Source organism: Scyliorhinus torazame, chromosome 16, assembly GCF_047496885.1.
Source record: "Scyliorhinus torazame isolate Kashiwa2021f chromosome 16, sScyTor2.1, whole genome shotgun sequence".
In the NCBI taxonomy this organism is placed as follows: domain Eukaryota; kingdom Metazoa; phylum Chordata; class Chondrichthyes; order Carcharhiniformes; family Scyliorhinidae; genus Scyliorhinus; species Scyliorhinus torazame.
In genome coordinates, this window is record NC_092722.1 from 31,957,910 (window position 1) to 31,981,832 (window position 23,923).

Genomic DNA, 23,923 nt, shown 5'->3' on the forward strand with positions numbered 1-23,923 from the left:
CCTTTAATGAGGCAAGAGAGGAGGGGCCCTACCTCCGACAATGTCGGAAGCGACAATTTCTTTGATCCTAAAGCGGGACAAGGACCCACTGCAATGTGGATCGTACAGGCCGATCTCGCTCCTTAATGTGGTGCAAAGTTGCTGGCAAAAGTGCTGGCCACAAGGATCGAGGACTGTGTCCCGGGGGTGATTCACGAGGACCAGACAGGATTTGTAAAGGGTAGGCAGCTAAACACCAATATGCGGCGGCTCTTAAACATGATAATGATGCCATCGGTAGAGGGAGAAGCGGAGATAGTGGCAGCTATGGACGCGGAGAAGGCCTTGGACCGAGGAGAGTGGGAGTACCACTGGGAGGTGCTGCGTAGGTTTGGGTTCGGGGGAGGGTTTATCAGTTGGGTTAAGCTCCTTTACAGAGCCCCGGTGGCGAGTGTAGTGTCGAACCGGCGGAGGTCGGAGTACTTTCGACTGTACCGAGGGACGAGGCAGGGGTGCCCCCGGTCCCCCCTGTTGTTCGCATTGGCGATCGAACCATTGGCCATGTCATTGAGGGAGTCTAATAAATGGAGGGGGGTGGTCCGAGGGTGAGAAGAGCATCAGGTGTCACTATATGCGGATGACCTGTTGCTGTACGTGGCGGATCCAATGGAGGGGTGGTGGAGGTCATGCAGACTTTAAGGGAGTTTGGGGAGTTTTCGGGCTATAAGCTCAATGTAGGGAAGAGTGAGCTCTTTGTATTACAGGCGGGGGACCAAGAAAGAGGGATAGGGGACCTACCGCTGAGGAGGGCGGAGGGGAGCTTTTGGTATCTGGGGATCCAGATAGCCAGGAGTTGGGGGGCCCTACATAAACTGAATTTGATGAGGTTGGTGGAGCAAATGGAGGAGGATTTTAAAAGATGGGACATGTTACCGCTCTCGCTGGCGGGTAGAGTGCAGTCGGTCAAAATGGTGGTCCTTCCGAGGTTTTTGTTTGTGTTTCAGTGCCTTCCCATCGTGGTCACTAAGGCCTTTTTTAAGAGAGTAGGCAGGAGTATTATGGGGTTTGTGTGGGCGAATAAGACCCCGAGGGTAAGGAGAGGGTTCCTGGAACGCAGTAGGGACCGAGGAGGGTTGGCGCTGCCAAACCTGGGGAGCTACCACTGGACAGCAAATGTAGCGATGATCCGCAAGTGGGTTATGGAGGGAGAGGGGGCGGCATGGGGGAGTTGGTGACGGCACCGCTGCCGCTCTCGCCATCAAAGTATACCACGAGCCCAGTGGTGGCGGCAACGCTAAGTATCTGGGGCCAGTGGAGACGACACAGGGGTGCAATGGGAGCATCGGTGTGGTCCCCGATCAGGGGTAACCATTGGTTTGTCCCGGGGAAGATGGACGGGGGGTTCCAGAGCTGGCATCGGGCGGGGATCAGAAGAATGGGGGACCTGTTCATTGACGGAACGTTTGCGAGCCTAGGGGCATTGGAGGAGAAGTTTGAGTTACCCCCAGGAAATGCCTTTAGATATATGCAGGTGAGGGCTTTTGTGAGGCAACAGGTGAGGGAATTCCCGTTGCTCCCGGCACAAGAAATTCAAGACAGGGTGATCTCGGGCGCATGGGTCAGGGCGGGCAAGGTGTCGGCAATACACCAGGAGATGAAAGAAGAGGGGGAAGCGCTGGTAGAAGAGTTGAAGGGTAAATGGGAGGAGGAGCTGGGGGAGGAGATCGAGGAAGGTCTGTGGGCTGATGCCCTGTGTAGGGTTAATTCCTCCTCCTTGTGTGCCAGGCTCAGCCTGATACAATTTAAGGTGGTTCACAGAGCTCACTTGACGGGCCGAGGTTGAGCAGGTTCTTTGGGGTAGAGGACAGATGTGGAAGGTGCTCAGGGAGCCCGACGAACCAAGTCCATATGTTTTGGTCATGCCCGGCACTGGAGGGGTTCTGGAGAGGAGTGGCGGGAGCTATATCTCAGGTGGTGAAAGTCCGGGTCAAGCCAAGCTGGGGGCTAGCAATATTCGGAGTAGTGGACGAACCGGGACTGCAGGAGGCGAAAGAGGCCGGAATTCTGGCCTTTGCGTCCCTAGTAGCCCGGCAAAGGATCTTGCTAATGTGGAAGGAGGCGAAGCCCCCCAGCGTGGAGGCCTGGATAAACGATATGGCTGGGTTCATAAAGTTGGAGAGGATCAAGTTCGCCTTGAGAGGGTCTGCGCAGGGGTTCTACAGGCGGTGGCAACCGTTCCTAGACTATCTCGCGGAGCGTTAGAGGAAGGTCGGTCAGCAGCAACCTGGGGGGGGGGACGTCCGGGGAGGGGGGGGAGCTGCCTGGGGGGGCGGGGGGGGGGGGGGGGGGGTGGATGAGCAAGAGATAACATGAAGAGTCGGGGAAACTGGCACGTACGGGAGAGAGCCAGTGTACAAGCTATGCAAATGTACTATTTTGTCATGTATATATCTTGCTCCGCGCGATTTCTCGTTTCTTTCTTTTTTGTTACGGGGGGGGGGGGTTATTGTTTGTAAGGGAGAAAAATTGTGTTAAAAACTTTAATAAATATATCTATTTATTTTTTTAAATCACACCTGGCATCAGAACCAATAAGGTTTTTGGGGCAAAGATTCAAAGGAAGGGCCCGTACCGATTTTAAACCGGCACTCTGAAGAGTTCAGACTGCAGAGCTCGCCATGTGCAGTACATGGAGGAAGGGCGGGGCACAGAACAAAAGATCCTCACAGCTTGCGATACGAGTTAAAGCTGTTGCAAATTGGTAATTCAACTTTATTTAGTAACTTCATTGCAGTGTTAATGTAAGCCTACTTGTGACACGAATAAAGATTATTATCAGTCAGAAAATCATGCGAACGAGGGGCGGGCACGGGGGCGCAGTGGTTAGCACTGCTGCCTCACGGAGCCGAAGCCCCAGGTTCAATCCCGGGTCCGGGTCACTCTCATGTGGAGTTTGCACATTCTCCCCGTGTCTGCGTGGGTTTCACCCCCGCAACCCAAAAGAAGCGCAGCGTAGTGTAGGCACCTAAATTGGCCAACTCCCGATTTTAAATGGCGAACAGCAAAGGCTGAAGGGAAATTCAGCCAACACAGGCAGAAACCAGCAGGTGCAAGTTTGCTGTGTATTTAACCCTGCAAAAGCCCAGACAGCATCGATACCAGTGACCATCAACATAATAATGTAGCAGCCGTGTACATACTAATGAGCAATCCCCGGGAACAATAGCAACATTTGGGACACACAAAACTAAGCCAGACTCCCCGGCGGCAGCAGGTGCCAACACAAAAGAGGTTAACAAACACCTCAAGACCGCCCATCGATCAGGGAACCGCTCCAGTATTGGAGAAATCGAACCAAGCGATTGGAACAAAGTCCAATCACCTAGAACCAGGTACAGGGTCCGCCCCGAAAGGCGGGAAGCCCCTGGGGACTATAAAGTTAAGCCCCAAGTTCAACTCGCTCTCTTCGTCCTGCCCGGGTCACCCAGCAACGCGAACCAACCTTGACCGTGACCGGTGCAGTGACCACCAAAAGAAGTAAGTCTTAATTCAATGCTCGCTACGAGATAGGCACTCCTAGCTACCAATCCGTACCAACTTCGAATCCCGCAGACTCAGAACCCGAATGAAAGGCCATTTGTTCCCCTGACCTGGTGGGCCAGTCCGAAGTTAAGTATAGGCCTGTCAGTTGTAGAAGTAGCTTAGACATAGAATTTGTGCATGAGTAGCGAATACTGTGTATAATAAATGTGCTTTGATTTGAATCTTACTAATCGGTGTATTGAGTTATTGATCATTACTTGGACTTGAACCTCGTGGCAGTGTCATAAAGATACCTGGCGACTCGAGAGCAAAGGTAATAAAACAGAGCAATTGAACCAACCAGAAAGTTAGCAACAGTAGGTAAATTGGCCACTCTAAATTGCCACTTCATTGGAAGAAATGAATCGGGTACTTTAAATTGGCTTAGACCGGTCCAATATCCTTCACGGTCCAAATGACAGACAAACTCATGAGGAGATGCCATGCAGATCAATTATTGTCAACACGCGTTAGTATGCCTGAACTACCTCAAGAAGTAATGATCTTCATCCCATTTGACTGTGTAACTTCTCGTCCATCTACAGAAGAAGAGATTGCACCAGAGGTACCTGCTATTTCTTGTCTTCCCTCGGAAAAAAGGATTGTAACACCTTCCAGGGCAGAGGCATCTAATGGAGAACCTGAAAATACATCTATGGTTGAGAACAAAGTCCTGGAAGAGCACAGGCAACCAGTGAGATATAGACTCCCACCCAATCGTCGACCTTATTGACTTGTGTTATTACAATGTAATCATATGATGCCTGCCCTTGTGTGTATATACATATATATATATATATGTGCGTGTATGTAAATGACTATGTTAAAATACTACTTATTCATTGTGTTGGACCTTAGAAGTAAAGTGGGAGGGATGTTATATAGGTGGGTTATCGTAGTTGTGTGCAATGTCTCTTTAAGAAGGGAGTCATATGATATGTGACACCATTGGCTACTTCCTGTCTCTTCTCAGATTTCTTTGCTTTTAGTCTAGTGCCAACCCTTGTACAGTGAAGATCCAATTTTTTTTTAATTAAGGGGCAATTTTGCATGGCCAATCCACCTACCATGCACATCTTTGGCTTGTAGGGGTGAGACCCATGCAGACACGGGGAGAATATGCAAACTCCACATGGTCAGTGACCCGGGGCCGGGATTGAACCTGGGTCCTCGGCGCTGTAACCACTGCTCCACCGTGCCGCCCTTGAAGGCCTATCTAAAAAACCTCTGTTGTTCTTGCATTCAACCCATGTGTATCAGCAATCTTTTTTTTTTGTACTGTTAGTCCAAAGATACAACAACTTTGTTCCAGACTCCAGCCACCCTCTGGGTAAAAAGTTTTGCCTCACATCACTTTTACTCCTTTTGCCAATTATTTTCAATCTGTGCCCTCCATTTCTTGATGCTTTCGAATGTGAACAGTTTCTCACTACTTACCCAGGGCATACCCCTCAGGATCTTTAAATATCGCTATTAAGTCTCTTCTCAGCCTTCTTTTCTCCAAGAAAAACAGTCCCAACCTCTCTAATCTATCCTCATAACGACAGTTCTTTAGCCTTGGAATCATTCTTGTGAATCTCCTCTGTACTCTCTCTAATTCCTTCCTCAAGTATGGTGTCCAGAACTGAAGAGCCAGGATGAACTTTGGTCCGACCAGGTCTCTTTGTTCCACTGTTCAGTTGGTTACAACAGAGTTTGAATTTAAGAGGGAGATGATATTGCCAATTTAATATGTATTTGTCCATGTATAGCTTGGTGCAAGAAGTCAGTCAGCCTTAAGTTTAGTTTCCTTACGTTTTTAATCACTAAAACTCACTCAGGTAAAGATACAGAAATTATCAACAAAAGGCTTAAAATGTACAAACATGTTCAACTACCGACTAATGCAGAAACAGCATTTACACAACCCCACCCTAAGTGAGCAAAATCAAAATAAATCTGCAGTTTATCGGAGCTTAAAAAACAAGGAACCAGTCAGAAATGTTTTTATTTACAGAGTGTTGAGAGGCTTGCTAACAGCTAAAGGATCCCTTTCCACAGTAGTTGCTGATACTTGGGGTTACTCAATGGAGACATTCGTGTTGATTCTCCTTTAAGAACTTTCAGCTTGTAGCAATGAGGTCTTCTGGTGGTTTTTTCAAATCACAAAGAGCTTGTTTTGACAAGAGAAGTTTCAGAAGAATCTCAGATGAGATTAAAGGCTGTTGACCCTGTGGCTGTCACTCCCTAACTATACAAGATCCAGTACGTTTTCACCCACGAGCAGGATCACACGACCTCTCTCTGAGAGTTCTGTCTCCATGAAAATCAGCTTGTCATCTTCGCAAATGCAATATAGTAGTTTCTGTAGCCAGTGTCCTTTACATAGGTTCAAAAAGTTCAATACATATGTCCAGCAATTGATGTTATAAATTAACATATTCAATATAACACATATTTGTAACAGCTTGGATAAAATAATATCTTAAGAACAGAAAACAAAGAGTTTCATAGAATTTACAGTGCAGAAGGAGGCCATTCGGCCCATCGAGTCTGCACCGGCTCTTGGAAAGAGCACCCTACCCAAGGTCAACACCGCCACCCTATCCCCATAACCCAGCAACCCCACCCAACACTAAGGGCAATTTTGGACACTAAGGGCAATTTATCATGGCCAATCCACCTAACCTGCACATCTTTGGACTGTGGGAGGAAACCGGAGCACCCGGAGGAAACCCACGCACACACGGGGAGGATGTGCAGACTCCGCACAGCCAGTGACCCAAGCTGGAATCGAACCTGGGACCCTGGAGCTGTGAAGCAATTGTGCTATCCACAAGGCTACCGTGCTGCCCCTTGTGGTAAAACATTGTGGTAAATGTTTTTCAGACTAGGGGATTGTGTTCCCCAGGGGTCAGTGCTAGGTCACTGAATTTTTGATACATATAAATAGCTTGGACATTTGAATAATAAGAGTAAAATTGTAAAATTTGATGATGTGATGCAGAGAGAATCTTGGGTTGTTTAAATAGAGATGCTGAGTACAAAAGTGGGGCAGTTATGCTAAAACTTTTATAAGATTCTGGTTAGGCCACAGCTAGACTATTGCGATCAGTCTGGTCACTATACTTTTGGAAAGGATATTAGAGTGCTTGAGAGGGTACAGAGGAGATTCACCATAATGGTTCCATGGAAGAGGGACTTTAGCTACAAGATTAGCTGAGAAATGCTGGGGTTATTCTCCTTGAAGCAACAGGATTGAGGGCAGATTTGATAGACGTGTACAATCTGACAGGTTCAGAGATGGTAGATAAAGAAAGTTTTTTTTCCCCATTAGCTGGTGACACAGGGACTAGGGGACCCAGATTTAATAATAATAATAATAATTGCTTATTGTCACAAGTAGGCTTCAATGAAGTTACTATGAAAAGCCCCCAGTCACCACATTCCGGCGCCTGTTCGGGGAGGCCGATACGGAAATTGAACCCGCGCTGCTGGCCTTGTTCTGCATTACAAGCCAGCTGTTTAGCCCACTGTGCTAAACCAGCCCCAAGGTTTTCGGCAAGAGATGCAGGGCAAATGTGACAAATAATTTATAGTGTCACTTACCTGGAACCTGCCACCGATGTGGGCAGTGGAAGCAGAGATCCAGCGATGATTTCGAAAGGAAATTAGATGGGTACTTGAGAATAAACTTGCTCAGGGAAATGGGACTGACGTGATTGCTGGCATAGACCCAATGGGCTGAATGGCCTCCTCCCATGCCACAGTGAGTCTATGACTCTGTGACCCTGCCTCCGCCATGCTCTCAGGCACTGCATTCCAGGTCCACTCACTGCTTCAAAGTTTCTTTTTCACTATTGGCTCGTTTGCCAAACACTGAATTGGTGTCCTTTGGTTCTTGACCCTTCCACTAATGAGAACAGTTTCTCTTTATCTACTTTGTACAGACCCCTCATGAGTTTGAACACTTCCATTAAATATCCTCTCAAATTTTATTCTCTATGGCAAACACCTCCAGTCTCTCTAGTCCATCCACACAACTGACGTCAGTCTTCCCTGGAACCATTCTTTTAAGTGTTTTTTTACACCCTCACATCCTCTCTATAGTGCAGTGCCCAGAATTAGATACATTACTGCATTTGAGGCCAAACCATAAATTGTTAAAGGTCAGTCATAACGTCCTTGCTTTTGTAATCTACGCCTCTATTTATAAAACCTGAATGTCCTTTTAACGATTTTCTGAACCTGCTTGCCCACCTCCAACGACCTGTACACATCCCCCCAGGTGTCTCTGTTCTTGCACCCACTTTAGAGTTGTATCCTTCATTTCATATTGACTCTCTGCATTTTTCACGTCAAAATGTATCATAGAACCCCTCCTTTATGCTTCTCTCCATTAAATGTCATCTTGTACATGTCCACCCATCTCACCAGCCTGTCCATGTCCTCTTGAAGTTTATCGCTATCCTCCTTACAATGCCTCAAAGTTTTGTGTCATCTGTAACTTTTTCCCTGCACACCCCAAGCCTAAGTCATTAACATGTCCAGAAATGCAGTGGTCACCTCCATTCCTCGGGTGACCCTCATTGTATACCTTCCAGTGTATGACCACAATACCCTGTTTCCTGTCACTCAACCAACCTCACGTCCATGCTGCCACTCTTCCTTTTATTCCACGGGCTTCAACATCGCTGGAGATTGTATGAAGTGTCACTTCACCAAATGCCTGGGGGGGGGGGGGGGGGTGTGCAATGCCCTCTGAACCCAGACAGAGACATCACCAGCGTGCATCTCATTTTGATGCAGTGACATCATGCAGCACGGTGGGAGAGGAACTGGATGGGGGGGGATGGGGGCGTTTCAGGAGGCACATACTGGCCTCGCACAGACTGGTAGTGCTGGGTAGCACAGACTGGCACATACAAGCATGGCAGAGAGAGAGCAGTGAGGCCAAGGAGGTTTGACTGAGTCAGCACTACCCCTACCCCTCTCTCCCCAACTCAAGTCAGGTGTCCCTGAGAAACATCTATTGGTCAATCACTGTTCCTTGACCCTTTCTCAGATTACTCTGCAGTACACTTTTTATTAAAGCAAATTTTCAGCCTTGACATTTATTCGAGTCAGGCTGAGAAGGTTCTCACCTAAGAACAGAGTGTAACAGGAAACTGCTCGACCCTGATTAGATCAGTTGTTAAAAGGTTAAATGAAAAATATCAAGAAATTGATGCACAGCATCACCTTGCAGCTTGAAGGAAAACGCCCAGTCAGTGGACTCATTGGGCGTGAATCTCCACTCCCACGCCGGTTGGGAGAATCGCCTGGGCCGCCAATATTACCCGGGACGCCGGTCCGACGCCCTCCCGCGATTCTCCCAAGCGGCGGGAACGGCCCGGTCGAGTTTCGCGGGCCGCAGGCCGGAGAATCGCCGGAGTCACCCAAAATGGCGATTCTCCGGCACCCCCGCGATTCTCAGGCCCGGATGGGCCGAGCGGCCAGGCCAAAACGCCGGGTTCCCCCCCGGCGCCATCCACACCTGGTCGCTGCCGTCGTGAGCGGTGCGTGAACGCTGGGGGGGGCGGCCTGCGGGGGGGGGGGGGGGGCGAGGGGGGATCCTGCACCGGGGGGTACCTCAAATGTGGGGTGGCCCGCGATCGGTGCCCACCGATCGTCGGGCCGTCCTCTCTGAAGGAGGACCTCCTTCCTTCCGCGGCCCCACAAGATCCATCAGACATCTTCTTGCGGGGCGTACTTAGAGAGGACGGCAACCACGCAGACGCGGATGACGCCCGTTATGCGGCGCCGGCCGCGTCATCTATGCGGCGCCGCCTTTACGCGGGCGACAAGGCCTGGCGCGTGTAGATGACGCGGCCCCGATCCTGGCCCATTGTCAGGGCCTGAATCGGTCGGGATCGGGGCCATTTCGCGCCGTCGTGAACCTCGACGGCGTTCACGACGGCGCGGCCACTTCGGTGCGGGAGTGGAGAATCCCGCCCATAGTTTCAGAAGAATCTGAGCATAACCCAGCCCTCTTCCTCTTTATCCGCCATAGCAAGTGTTTGATTGGACACTGTCGACGGGATCTTACATCCTCCATAAACCTGAGCTCATCGATTACACTGTTCACCCAAATCCTAACTCGCACCCGGGGCCGGGATTCTCCGCCCCGCCACTTTTCAGCCCCGACCCGCTGGCGGGATGCTTCGTTACGCCGGCCGGTCACTGGTGTTTCCCATTGTGGGGCAGCCCCACGCCGTCAGGAAACCCCGGGCACCGGCATAACGGAGACTCCCGCCCCTGGGTGGGATTCTCCAGTGCCCTAGCCGCTTGTTTCTCGGCCGTTCGCTGGCAGCAGGATGCTATCTTCCCGCCGCGTGTCAATGGCATTCCCTATTGTAACCACCCCACGCCACCAGTAGGGTGCGGGTGGTACACTGCCGGCTGGAAAAGTGAATACCAACGGCTGGACTGCCCTTGTTTTAAAACTCATATTCTTGCTCATTAAAGCCCTACCCTACCATATCTAAGCTCCTCCATTCCCACAACCCTCCAAGTTCGCCAAACTCGCCAATGCTGATCTCTTGCCCATTCTCAGGTTTAATCTCCACAGCTTTGCTTTCAACTTCCTAAACTCGGGAATTCCATCCCTAAACCTCTCTATCCTCTTTTAAAAATCTACCTCTGTAACTAAGCTTTCCACCTGCGATCCTAATAACTCCTGATGCGGTCCGGTGCCAAACTTTGTTTGTGAATAATCCTGTGAAGTGCCTTTAGGCCATTTTATTCTAAAAGGAGCTTTCACTGTTCAGACTACTGTACATAAATGGATCGCATGTGCCCCCTCCTGGCCTCCTTCAATATTTCACCAGTACAAACATGAACAAACAGAACATTTTCCCCACACAGCTTTGCATTTAATTTCTCATCACAGATCTGTGGGGACAGAATTTAAATCCCCTCACATATTCTTGTCTAATAATCCTGACACAGATTGAGGCATTTAGAGGCAGTTGAATTAAATTACTAGAATGATCCAGCAGTTTATTAGTGATAATTGCAGATTCAACTGCTCATATCACATCAGAGCTCTGAAGTTTGCTTCAGTGTCGGTGAAATTTTGTTGATATTTCATGGAATCACTGCCCCTATCGAAAGGAAAATTCGACTTATTTGTTTAAAACTCAGACTGAGTGATGAATCTCCATTTCAGAAATATGTGGGCAATCCCAAACTTCACTCATAGTCCAGAGGCACTGCACTCACAAGTGGGTGTGACAGTGAGTGTGAATTCGCCACATTCTCAGTGGTTCAGCTGTCACCCCAAGTCAGAGGGTCATTGAGAACCGAGAGCCAATCACTAACCACTGACCGGCCTTCGCTGCTCGATCCTGCCACTGCCTGCCCATTACCGGTCACCTCCTCTTCCTTGTCGAAGCAGTACACAGCAAACTGCCCGTCCCCCCCCCAAAAAAAAAACCCACCAACCTCCCCATCATACGCAGCAGTTAGTGATCTCAGGGACTCTGACACAAACAGATATGCAACTCTGTACAGCTTCATACAGAGTTGGGGTCTCAACTACTTTGCTCAAAGCAAACCCTGAAATCCAGCTTCTCAGCCCAGTCAAACAGAGAGTCAGCCGAGGGCAGTGCAGGAAACATCAATAAAAGATTCTTTGAAATCAGATTGCAGCAAAACCAGAAATAAGGAAAAAGAAACGAGTCTCACTGTCAGCATCAAGGGACCACCGCCAGCGCCGAGGCATCAAAACTACTCAGCAGACCTGTCCATATTCAGACCCACTCCAAAGATTCTACACTGTGTTTAACTTGGTGTGTTTAAATGCCCGACCCTGTTAGCCACTAGAAAAGTTGAACTCTTCTCCTGGATCGCTCCAGGTAGCAGGATCAGAGTTCCAAACGGGAGACCCCGCTCTGTGTCTACCATCAGTTTACATTATTTGTTTGCTTTGTCAGTCAGCAGCCATGTGGCTTGCTCCAGCTCTCAGTAGTCAGCCACAGGTACGGGGTCACGGTAAAGTTTCCCTTCCTCCTCCACCGGGAATATGTGGGATTCCCCTGCATTCTGCGACTTCATCGACTCCTGCTGTGGAAAGTGGACATGGGATTCTGGGTGCGTAATGATGGGATCTTCCTGGTCTGGATTGACACAATTTCCGGGATCCACTCCCACGTATATAGGGGTCACAATGTAGACAGAGCCTGAAAGAAAGACAGAAAGTGTCTTCTATTAGTGAAGGGGTTGGGGGGAATTGGAATATTGAAACAGGAAGGGAGGGCTGAGTAAGGAATTCTGGTTGAGGAATATCCCTTGATAAAAAGAGAAGCAAAATGAAACAGAGATGGAGACTGACAGACCGGGTTGAGAAGTTCTCACCTTTAGTCCTGCTGGATAAGAATAAACTTTTGAAATATTCCTTGCGTTTAAAAAGCAAACTGGAGACGATGAGGATGATCATAAAGGCTAGAAGCAATCCAATTGCCAAGAACAAATCAACCATTTGTCCTGTAACACATCAAAAGAGAGACACCAGATCAGAGTATGTCTAGGGAGTAAGACAGAGAACAGCCTGCATTTATATAGCATCCCGAACATATATTAACAAATATCTATGTCTTCACTTTCTCTCTGCTGGAATCTTACTCTTTCTTGAGTGTAACAGCAAGAGACCATGAGAGAAAGAGGTGGAGAGAGAGAGACAAAGAGGTCACACCTTGTCACACTTCTATCTAACGAACAGCCAGTTTCCTCCAAGGATTCAGCAATTGTCTTGAATTGGTAGAATCCCACAAATCTTTCCCTTATCTTTTTCAGTATCCAGGGATACATACCATCTATCCTTGGGGATTTTATTTTTTGAATCCTTGCAGCCTGTCTCGGTCTTCCATCTGACTTACAACAGTTTAAAGAAGCATGTTTTTTGGGGGCACCTCTTGTGAATAAGGAGGGTGTTTATTCAAAATATTTACTATTTTGTGCAGATTTCCCATCTCAAATTGTTTGCATCTATGTTTCCAGCTGATTGCTCTCCTGGTGTTGCGGCTCTGAGGGAATATTTCACCATTATATTTAGCCTCAAATTTTTAGCCTTTTGTGATATGGCAGGTGGTAATTACCAGGCTGAATCTTGGGACAAGCTGTCACAACAATTTGCAGTTTGCATTTTACAATGAGAAGTTAGGAGCAGAAATTTCAACCCATTTTGGAGATTCTGAATATTAAAATTTTAAAAAGAAAACTTAAACACACAAGATTAGATTCACAGAGTTAACAGTTGTTCTACAAACATTTCCCAAAAGATTTCTGCTCAGTTAAACTCCCCTTTTAAGCAACAGTCCTCATAGATTTTCTTCATAAAAATACCAGTAAAGATTACCAGAAACATCCACTGTTGCTACTGGGTCTCTGAGGGAGGCAGAAAGTCACTTTCTTCACAGGTCTGTGTTAGCACACATGCTTTCAGGATCTCATGGCCTCACACCTACTCTACAACCTTCAATCTCATTTTAAATATATTTTTCCCCTTTCATCTTTAAATGTATTGCTTTTACATCCCTTTGGAAGTTCCCTTTCGCAGGGATCTTTCATGTTTTTTTAGTAAGAAGCCTTACAATACCAGGTTAAAGTCCAACAGGTTTGTTTAGAATCACTAGCTTTCGGAGCACAGCTCCTTCCTCATGTGAATAAAGAGGTGGGTTCCACAAACACATATATAGACAAATTCACTGATGCAAGATCATCTTGCATTTACAATCTTGGCCAATTGTACACTCATCTTTTGAAATACAGTAGTTAACTTCAAGTCACTTTCCTTATCTTCCTAATGCAAATTTCTATTCATACTGCTCACTGGCCCTATCTTAGCCCTGTTCAATTCAAAGTACCTGCTTTCACATCTAATCCCTTTTGATGTTTCTAACTTTTCAGTAAATTGTCCTCAGTCTAATTCAATTAGTCACACCCACACACACACAAGCCTGTTTCACAGAACACCACAGTGATATTGGGAAAATATTGAAAAATATGATATTTTTCATTCCACTTTCCCAGGCTCTCTCTACACCCTTACCTGGATTGTATGTTTGTGTTTTGTCTGTTAGCAAAAGGTCAGGGGGTGCTTTGGAATGAGCCTCATTGCCCTGCACTAGGGAAGAGGGTGGGGGGAAAAATCATTCAGGTTTACAGAGATCCCAAGTTTACTCACTGTTTCCTTTGGGTGTTGTAACTGTTCTGGTCGCTGGGCTGCAGACAGCATCTTCAGATGATGTACCTTCTTTCACTAAATGTGCATTTAACTGGGAGCAACTGGAGGAAGAACAGACAAAAAGCAAAGTCAATGAGAGCACAAGTACCACTGAAGCTCATTTCTTGAGACGCGAACCTCTCCTTCACGGCAGTGGAACAAAGATCTGACTCCAGAACCTGAATATCAACCGTGCCGAGCGGGTCTCTTGGTGGAATGGGCATGGCCAAACCCAGTAGGCCTCTCAATTGTGATCAACTGACTTGGGGGAAGGCTGTGGAGCAGGGGCGGGTGAGGGGAGAGCGGTTGCCTCTGGCTGATTCTGACACTTCCACATAAAGACCAGCAACAGACCAGCCTCCATTTTGTAAATCTCTTGCCATGAAAGAAGGAAAAACCAGCATTGATGTAGCACTTTCCGTATCCTCAGAACATCCCAAAGCATTTCAGTCAGTCAAATGCTTTTGAAATATGCCAACATTAACCAGTGTGGCAGCTAACATGTGCAGCTTGGGTGAAACGGATGACTTTATTTTATAATGCTCCTGTAAAGCACCTTGGGACGCTTTATGACATTAAAGGATTTTGATCAGTTGTTGTTGTACAGTTTTCTAAGCCCTCACCACAGGGGTTTTCCTTGCCTCTCATGTCTGGGTTTGTTGTTGACTCACTGATGGCGAGGGGGCGACACGGTGGTGCATGGTTAGCACTGCTGCCTATGGCGCTGAGGACCTGGGTTCGATCCCGGCCCTGGGTCACTGTCTGTATGGAGTTTGCACATTGTCTCCGTGGCTGCGTGGGTCTCACCCCCACAACCCAAAGATGTGCAGGGGAGGTGGATTGGCCAGGCTAAATTGCCCCTTAATTGGAAAAAAAAAATTGTGTACTCTAAATTGTTTTAAAAAAGACTCACTAATGGAGGCTGATTGCAATGATTAGTCAAGAATGACCAATTAATCTGTTTTAATAATATCGATTGAAAGATAAATACGTTTTAATTGTTGGGGTGACTACACTTAGGATATTGTGTAGCATTCTGGTCAGAAAGGATATTGCAGCTATTGAAAGGGCAGAGCTCAAGAATTTGAGGGCACATACTTCAAGTGATTTGCAAAAGAAGCAAAACTGATGAGAGAAAAATCTTTTTCACAGAATGAGTGGTTCGGGTCTGGACTGCACTGTTTGGAAGTGTAGTGGAGGCAGGTTCAATTGAAGCATTCAAGAGGGCATTAGATGATTACTTGAATAGAACAGTGTGCAGGGGTACAGGGGATAAGGCAGGGGGATGGTACGAAGGCATGATGCTTGTTCGGAGATCTGGTGCAGACACAATGGGCCACATGGCCTCCTTCTGCGGTGTAACAATTCTGTGATTCCATGAGAGCAACTGGAACGATTGAGGACTTGGAGAAATTGGATTTGCATTACTATCTTCTCAGGGCAGAAGGAGGCTATTCGGCCCATCCAGTCTGCGCTGGCTCTCTGAAAGAGCATTGTACCTTGTCCCACTCCCCCCTGCCCTATCCCTATAACCTTGCACATTCTTTCTTTTCAGATAGCAATCCAATTCCCTTATGAATACCTCGATTGAACCTGCAGCCACCACCCTCTCAGGAAGTTTGTTCCTGAATACAACCACCCTCTTGAGTGAAAAGAACTTTACTCAGATCATTTCAACCCCTTTTTCCTATTATTTCAAATTTGTGCCCTTGAGTTCTTGATGCTCTCTTGAGTGGGAACAGGTTTCTCACTATTTTCCCTGTCCATACCCCTCAGGATCTTGAAAACATCTATCAAGTCTCCTCTCTGCCGTCTTCTCTCCAAGGAAAAGAGTCCCAACCTCTCCAATCTATACTCATAGCCACAGTTCCTCATCTCTGGAACCATTCCCGTAAATCTCTGGAGAGCGATTAAGTGAATAGGGCCATGTTCACACTGGAAACAAGGTTGAGAGGTGGTGTGGTTGCTGTTTTTGGGACTCAAGTTGCTGAATAATGCCCACCATGACAAGCTCTTTCACCTTGTCCAGAACAGTTGGACCAGAGGACACGGCCTGAACTTTAACAGGGGATAGATTCAAGCCTAGTTTGCATGAATTACATTTCAGTGAACGAGCGGTCAAGCGATGGCCCCCTGGAGGAATGATGGAAACACGGAGTGCCCATTTACTCACATTAAATTGAGGGATTTCTTTCAGAAAGTAACATTTTGGGCTACAGTACATGAGCAGTTTGAAACTAGACATGAGAGTATAGCTCGTTTGGGAGAAACAGATGACTTTATTTTACAATGCGCCTGTAAAGTACCGTGGGACAATTTATGACATTAAAGGATTTTGATCAGCTGTTGTTGTTCAGTTTTCAAAGCCCTCACACAGGGGTTTCCCTTGCCTCGTGTCTTGGTTTGCTGTTGACTCACTGATAGAGGCTGATTGCAATGATTAGTCAACAATTCCAATATTTTTTAATGACCAGGGTGGTAAATCATGAAGTAAATGGACTTTGTTTTTTCCCAATCAAGCAATTGCTACATTTCTCAACCATTGTGCAACCATAAATTTCATCAGTGAATGGTGACTATAACTGCTGATCTTGCCCTCATCCAACATTCAATAATCCTGTTCAGTAATTCTAATTCAGTTGTGTAGAAGTATCATTTGGATCAGAAACATTGATCCTGTTTCCCTCCACAGATGCTCCCAGACCAGCTGAGTTTATCCACCAGTTTCTGTTTTGGATTCAATAATACTTTCCATCAGGGATCTCAGAGCAGTCATCAGGATGGCCAGAGAAATAGGCACTTGAGGCCAATTGTAGCTCCCACTACAGCCGGGGCTAAAGCAAAGACCCAAGAATGCATCCTGGGCGTCTCCTGCTCCAGGCCCTTTATTTCAATTAGGAAATCCTTAGCCTCACCACCGCAAGCAACGTCTCTGCTCAATCCACTTGTGCTGCCTGTACTGGGGTCTTCTCTAACTGGGAGTGATCTGTGAGGCACCCAGGCGTTCACTCACTTGGTATGAGGCCGGCACTTGGCAGAATCAGATGGGACATCGGAAAAGGTGCCCTTGGGGCAAGGTTTGCAGACAGTGTCTTTACTGGAGGTTCCTGTCGATAAAGCAGAAAGAAAGTGAGCAAGAGACAAATGATAATCACTGGGTGATCATGCTTAATCAACATTAAATTCAACTGACAGTTTACCAAAAAAGAACAACAGCTGCACTAAAGCTGCTGATAAAATCTCCTGACCATGGCTACTGCATCCTGCGCTTCACTAACTCTTCGGAGCAGCTTTCAACCCAACCTCATTCCAACAGAAAATATTCTGCCCAAATTTAACACAATTTTAACACAACTTTGAGCTGTTCAGAATTTTTCACATTGTGGGGCGTAATCAAAATATTGTGCATGCAGTCCACACCGATTCATTCAATTTAAAGATGGTTTCATGTTAAATCTTTGGTTCATATCTGTTCATACTGCCAGTTTCCGATTGCTACAGGATTGTGACATCACTGTCTGCCCAGTCCCATGTCCCAGGATGGAGGAGATGGTGGCAAAGTAGTGATGTCACTGAACTAATAATGCAGAGGCCCAGCCTCATGCTCTGAGTGCAGGGGATCAGATTCCACCACACCAGCTGGTGAAATTTTAATTCAATTCTGAAGACAATTTCACTAATGCCCTTTAGGGAAGGAAATCTGCTGTCCACACCTGGTCTGGCCTACATGTGACTCCAGACGCACAGCAAAGTGATTGGCTCTTAACTGCCCTCTGAAATGGGCTAGCAAGCCACTCAGTTCAAGGGTAATTAGGGATGGGCAACAAATGCTGGCCTTGACAGCGACACCCACATCCCATGACAGAATAAAGAAGGACATTACTGTCTCTCGCACCGCACAGCTTCCTGAACTCTGCCAATCTCACAGTCTCCTCTCTCAGCCCAATGTCATTCAATTCTCTCCACACGGGTTGAAACTCAGAGAATCTTTTACTCACCGTTTTTGATCACTCCTTCTCCCACCCTGCACTTTTGGTGCTGGACGCAGTGATCGCAGAAGTTGAGACTCTGAGATTTGCAGTACATTCCTGGTTTACAAGCACAGATCTGCCTATTTGTTGGGGAACATCTTTGAACTTCTTGCTGATCTAAAGAAATATATCAGGAGGCAGAAGTTGCATTAATCACATTCCTGGGGTATGAGGAGGTGCTGCTCAGACTTTCATAGAGTCATACAGCACAGAAACAGGCCCTTCTGCCCATCGTGTCTGTGGTAGCCATCATGCACTTATCTACTATAATCCCATTTTCCAGCACTTAGTCTATATCCTTGCATGCTATGGCGCTTCCAGTGCCCACCTAAATGCTTCTTAACTGTTGTGAGGTTCCAGCCTTTACCCCCCTTTCCAGCAGTGAGTTCCAAATTCCCGCCACCCTGTGTGAAGATGTTTTTTCTCAAATCCCCTCTAAACCTCCTGCCCCTTGCATGATCCTGAATTTAAAATTTGCTACAACTCCTCCATGTCCAGTTACTTTGCTTTGAATGTGTTCCTGTGCTGGGTTCCAGATTCCAGCCATTCGCACAAGTGATATTCAACTTTGGAGGGCATCACAGCAAAGATGAATCCTGCTCCCAGCCAAGCGAGACACTTAGATAAATTCCCCAGCTGCTGGTCAGAACAGGGCTGCTGGCTGATCTGCTTCTACCCAATGCAGAGGCACTGAGTCCAATTGCCGCCCCTGTTGCACCAACTGGTCATTGGAGTGTCATAGCCAGTACCCCTCCAGAGGTAAGAGTGGGGCGGCAGGAAGTGATCAGAATTGGGGTGGGGACGGGTGGCAGGTTAACAGTGGTTAGCACTGTTGCTTCACAGCATCAGGGCCCCAGGTTCAATTCCCGGCTTGGGTCACTGTCTGTGTGGAGTCTGCAAGTTATCCCCATGTCTGCGTGGGTTTCCTCCGGGTGCACCGGTTTCCTCCCACAAGTCCCGATAGACGTACTTGTTAGGTGAATTGGACATTCTGAATTCTCCCTCTGTGTACCCGAACAGGCGCCGGAATGTGGCGACCAGGGGATTTTCACAGTAACTTCTTGTGACAATAATAAAGATTATTATTACTACATTGGAGATATATGAGGTCAGTGGGGTGCGAATCTTGGGGTCCATTGGGGGAGGGTGGGTAATTTCCCAAACTGTATTAAGATATTTTGGATCTGACAGTTCTTGATCTGATTCTCAAGTCTGATTATGATGCATTTACAAATTGAAGTTGAGATTTACCGTTTTGACAGGTTCCCACACAAAGGGTGCACTCGTATGAATTACTCCATTCCTCTTTGTATGTGCTGTTTTTACAATGTTCACAGATAGTATCATGAGTAGACGTGCATTCAACTTTTCGATATAACCCTGAAATCAAAATCAGAAAGAAGTGTGAATTGGCATGTAATGAGAAAGAGATCAAACCAGATTTCTAGCCTTTAATTATATGGCTGGTTAATGTTGTGTACAGGAAGGTCTGCAGTGCCAGGCTCATGTCTATTTCTACTTCAGGAGGAAATGAGCAACAGAGTGAGCGATGGAGGCAGAGAGCACAGTTGTGTGTGAATGTGAGCAAGCATGTGTAATTATAATTAGTGTTAGGAAGGGGCCACAGGTCAGGACACACAGTGTGGGCCAACTTGACACTGACCTTGTTCGATGGAAATGTGTCCGAGTGTGGAGTGTGATCTAAGTACATTCTGTATAAAGGGTGAAGTGCAACAGTGAATGAGCCTGCAAGGACAGCTGTGAACTCCATCATGGTGCGAAAATATTGGAGCGCTAATTTCAGTCGGTTGAAATGGGACTTTGCCCATTGGAAACAAAGGTGGGCAGGTTACAAAAAGTCAACGACAAATGGAAAGCCTTCAAAGGGGACATGGTTTGAACACAGTATAGACACACTGCAAGAGGGGAAAGGAAGAACATCCAAAACTCGATCCCCCAGATAACAAAAGATTATGAAAAAATAGAAAAAAATTAGGCTTATGATAAAAGTCAGATTCATTATTCGGGAGGGATTAGACAGACTAGATTAGCGACAAAAGAGAACAGAAAAAAATAAATAAGAGTGGCAAAGAGATTGAAAGAGAATAGAATCATAGAATTTACAGTGCAGAAGGAGGCCATTCGGCCCATCGAGTCTACACCGGCCCCTGAAAAAGCACCGTACCTAACCCCACACCGTCACCTTATCCCTGTAATCCAGAATCCCCACCCTAACTTTTTGGACACTACAGGGCAATTTAGCCTGGCCAATCCACCTAACCTGCACATCTTTGGACTGTGGGAGGAAACCGGAGCACCCGGAGGAAACCCACGCAGACACGGGGAGAACGTGCAGACTCCGCACAGTCACCCAAGCCGGGAATCGAACCTGGGTCCCTGGCTCTGTGAAGCAACAGTGCTAACCACTGCACTAGCGTGTCGCCCGAATGGACAACTCACAAAAAGGAAACCTAAAATCTTTTCGAAATTTCTCTGTACAAAAAGGATAATCAAAGGAAGGGTGGACCAAAAAGGAGATCTTGCTGTGGAGACAGACAAGGCATTGAATCGGTACTTTAAGAATCTATCTTCATGTAATCCCAATGTCACCGTAAAACAAAAGGTACTAAAGAAACAGAAAAGATAAAAATAGATCAAATGGAGGCACTTATGAAAGGTTGGCAGCTTCAAGGGAAAGTCCAGATGGGCAGTGTCCTAGATTACTGAGAAGGGTGGAAATTTCAGAAGCTCTGACCACAATCTCGCAATCATCAATGGTGCCAGAGGACTGGAGAATTAATAATAACAGTGCAGAGAGATAAATCCTATAATGGCAGACCAATCAGTGATGGGGAAAAGCTTAGAGGCATCACCTGGGACAAAACTGATTGGCACTTGGAAGAATATGTGTAAATAAATAAAACCCAGCACAGATGTGCTAATGCAAACTGTTAGTAACCTGATTGAGTTCTTTAATGAAATAAAGAATAGGGTTATAAAAACAGAAAATGCTGGATAAACTCAGCAGGGATGGCAGCATCTATGGAGAGAGGAACAGAGTTAATGTTTCGAGTCCGTATGACCTTGCTACAGAATTGGAATTTGGGTTGATGAAGACAATGCCCCTTAATGACCCATTTGCATCCACTTAGCAGGCCGGGCATCCTATTCCCCAGCCCTCCATGAATCGCTGGTCCCCTGGACCGGGAATCATGTGGGCGGGAATCACAAAGATCTCACCAAATGTGAGCCGAACGTGGTGGTCCCCACAGGGAGTTGCCCCCAAAGTCCATCCGAAGGACAGCCCCCCCCCCGCCTACAATGCACAACCTGAGTACCCCTCCTGTACCAGACTCCTCCATCTTCTTTCATGGGTGACTGACTCTGCAACCCGAATGTTTACAAACATCAACCACATCAAAGAGAGATAAGTGGATTCCAATCATTGCATTCCAAACACTCAAGTGTGTGATTGCAATGCACTTACCTCTCTTTGATGTGACTGATTATTGTAAACATTGGGGTTTCAGCACTTAGAGTCACTCGCCTATGAAGGGAGATGAATTAATCAAGGCTGCAGCTGTTTTGTGGAAGCTGCCAATCAGAGCCCACTACGAGAAATGAATAATGGGTTGCAGGTACAGGAATTGAGGGGTTTAGACACAGGTCACAGTGTTCTTTTTCCAGGAATGGGTACGTGGTGCTTCCAGGTGAATGTTACAACTGTCCCTCTAACTAGGGGGTCTGTGTGGGGTGGGGTTCCTTTAGTTAGCGTGTCCCCCTATTAACAGGGTCCCTGTGAGGGGTCCCACTATTAAGGGGGTCCCACGGTTAACGGGGCCCCTATGGGGGGTCTCCCTATTAAGGGGATCTATTGGGGGTCTCCCTATTAAAGGGGTCCCTGTGGGAGGTCTCTCTACTAAGGGAATCCCGCGGGGCGGGTCAATACGTACTTGGGAGAAGGGGGGCACCCAGAAATCCCAGGGTGGAGGGCTGCTTTGCGATGCAGGGGGCTGAGGGGAGAACGTGGGACTTCACTATTGGGCCGTCCGCTCAAAATGGCGGCTCAATAGCGGGATTCCCTCGAGATAAATTTGCATGGCAAGGAATTGTGAATTTCTTCCTGATTTGCTCTCCCAGAGGGAAAGTGAATCAGTAGCAATTCTCCTCCGGCGGGACAACGTAGGATTCTCCATTCAGGAATGCCTGAATCGCGAAATACGATTGGGCAGAGAATTCAGTGTGAGCCGGAAATCCAAGTTGGTGCTGGGCACTAAACGGAATGCCATAACAGTGGCGGAATGTGTTCTACGCCACACGCGTGGGCATGCAAATGGTACAGCAAAACCATTGGCATATTATTGATGGGCCCGACCCGGCATTCTCCACGATGCTCAGCCTCTGCCAGGAGGAATTACAGATGGTGAGGTTCACCTGCGGTATTTCAAATCTCGACACGGCGCCGTGGTTGCTGATGGTGAGTGAGGGGAAACGAAGACTGTTCAACATCGCCACAGTGTGCTGACAGTTGTTTGTTTTTACATAAATTTAGAGTACCCAATTCATTTTTTCCAATCAAGGGGCAATTTAGCATGGCCAATCCACCTACACTGCACATCTTTGGGTTATGGGGGCGAAACCCACGCAAACACGGGGAGAGTGTGCAAACTCCACACGGACAGTGTCCCAGAGCTGGGATCGAACCTGGGACCTCGGTGCCATGAGGTAGCAATACTAACCACTGCGCCACGGTGCTGCCCTGTGTGCTGACAGTTGTGCCGCTGGCTGGGGGGCATCTTCCAGGGCCAGGGAGAGTAGTGGGGGGCAGCCTCGAGGTGGGCCATGGGGTGGGGTGGACAGGCACAGACCACCATTGACGCAGCCTGCAAGGCAGCCATCCGGCTGCGCATGCCACTGACTACCCCTTTGCGCTACGGGTGGTATCGGTGCCTCCCAGGTACCCTCTGGCCCCAAGCTGACCATCAATGGGATTGGAGTGCTCCAGCGCAACAGTGCCATCATCTTGGCTGGGATGAGTGTCAGCTCGCACTGGAATTCCACATTCTACGTGGCGCCGGCGCTAGCCCATTAACGGGACCAGAATTGGTCCGAGACTGGCACTGCTTTCGTCCAAGTAGAACACTCGCGATTCAGTCTCAGCGTCAGCACTTAGTCTCCCGAACAGAGAATCTCGCCCAATGCATTTGATGTTTTCTTATTTGGACTTTCAAGAAGTGTTTGATAAAGTACCACAAAATGTCTGTAAGAATACAAAATTGGCTCAGTCAGAAAACAGAATAGTGGCGAAGTGTTGTTTTTCAGATTATAGTGAAGTACACATTGGTATCTCCCAGGCATTGACGCTGGGATCTCTGCTCTTTTTGATATATATTAAATGGGTGGGGAGAGCATAACTTCAAAGTTTGCTGATGACACAAAGCAATGTATTAAAAACTCGACAAAGCTTCAGGAAGACAGAGTTCTGGTGAAATGACCAGGAACATGGCAGATGAAGTTTAAAGTGGAAAAATGTGATATGATTCATCGTGGTAGGGCGAGGGGGGAAATATAAAAGTAAATAGTCCCGTTTTAAAGAGAGTGCAGGGTCAGAGAGATCTGAGATCTAACCCAGGTCTTTGAAAGGAGCAGGACAAGTCAAGGATATAGAGTCATCGAGGTTTACAGCATGGAAACAGGCCCTTTGGCCCAACTTGTCCATGCCACCCAGTTTTTACCACTAAACTAGTCCCAATTGCCCGCATTTGGCCCATAACCCTCTATAACCAGCTTTAATATATTAAATCCTTGTGGCTTTATAAATAAAGAAATAGAACACAAAAACAAGGAAGTTATGCTAAACCTTTGCAAATTGCGTTCAAAAAGGAATTAATTAAATACTTGAAAGGGAGATATCTTCAAAGTTATGGGGTAAGAGCAGGGGAGTGAGCTAATTGGACATCTCTTTCAATGAGCAATCAAAAGTACAGTAGGCTGAATTATCTCCTTCTGTGCTGTATCATTTTATCATCACTACTTGCGTTCCAGGAAATTATTCAGCACTTTGTGCAGTTCTGAATGAGTGGGGCTG

The 23,923-nt window shown here is 47.1% G+C and overlaps 1 protein-coding gene across 1 annotated transcript in view; it reads right to left on the bottom strand.

Annotated features, from left to right (window-relative positions):
- Positions 1 to 10,550: 10,550 nt before the first annotated feature.
- Positions 10,551 to 23,923, bottom strand: part of LOC140392666 (uncharacterized) — a 36,024-nt gene continuing 22,651 nt past the window's right edge. Inside the window, exons 3-8 of the mRNA XM_072478162.1 lie at positions 19,087 to 19,215; positions 17,803 to 17,952; positions 16,818 to 16,911; positions 13,766 to 13,866; positions 11,938 to 12,066; positions 10,551 to 11,762 (exon numbers count right to left, since the gene is read on the bottom strand). Coding sequence (XP_072334263.1) covers positions 11,545 to 11,762; positions 11,938 to 12,066; positions 13,766 to 13,866; positions 16,818 to 16,911; positions 17,803 to 17,952; positions 19,087 to 19,215 — 821 coding nt within the window. The 3' untranslated portion in view covers positions 10,551 to 11,544. The remainder of the gene's footprint in view (positions 11,763 to 11,937; positions 12,067 to 13,765; positions 13,867 to 16,817; positions 16,912 to 17,802; positions 17,953 to 19,086; positions 19,216 to 23,923) is intronic.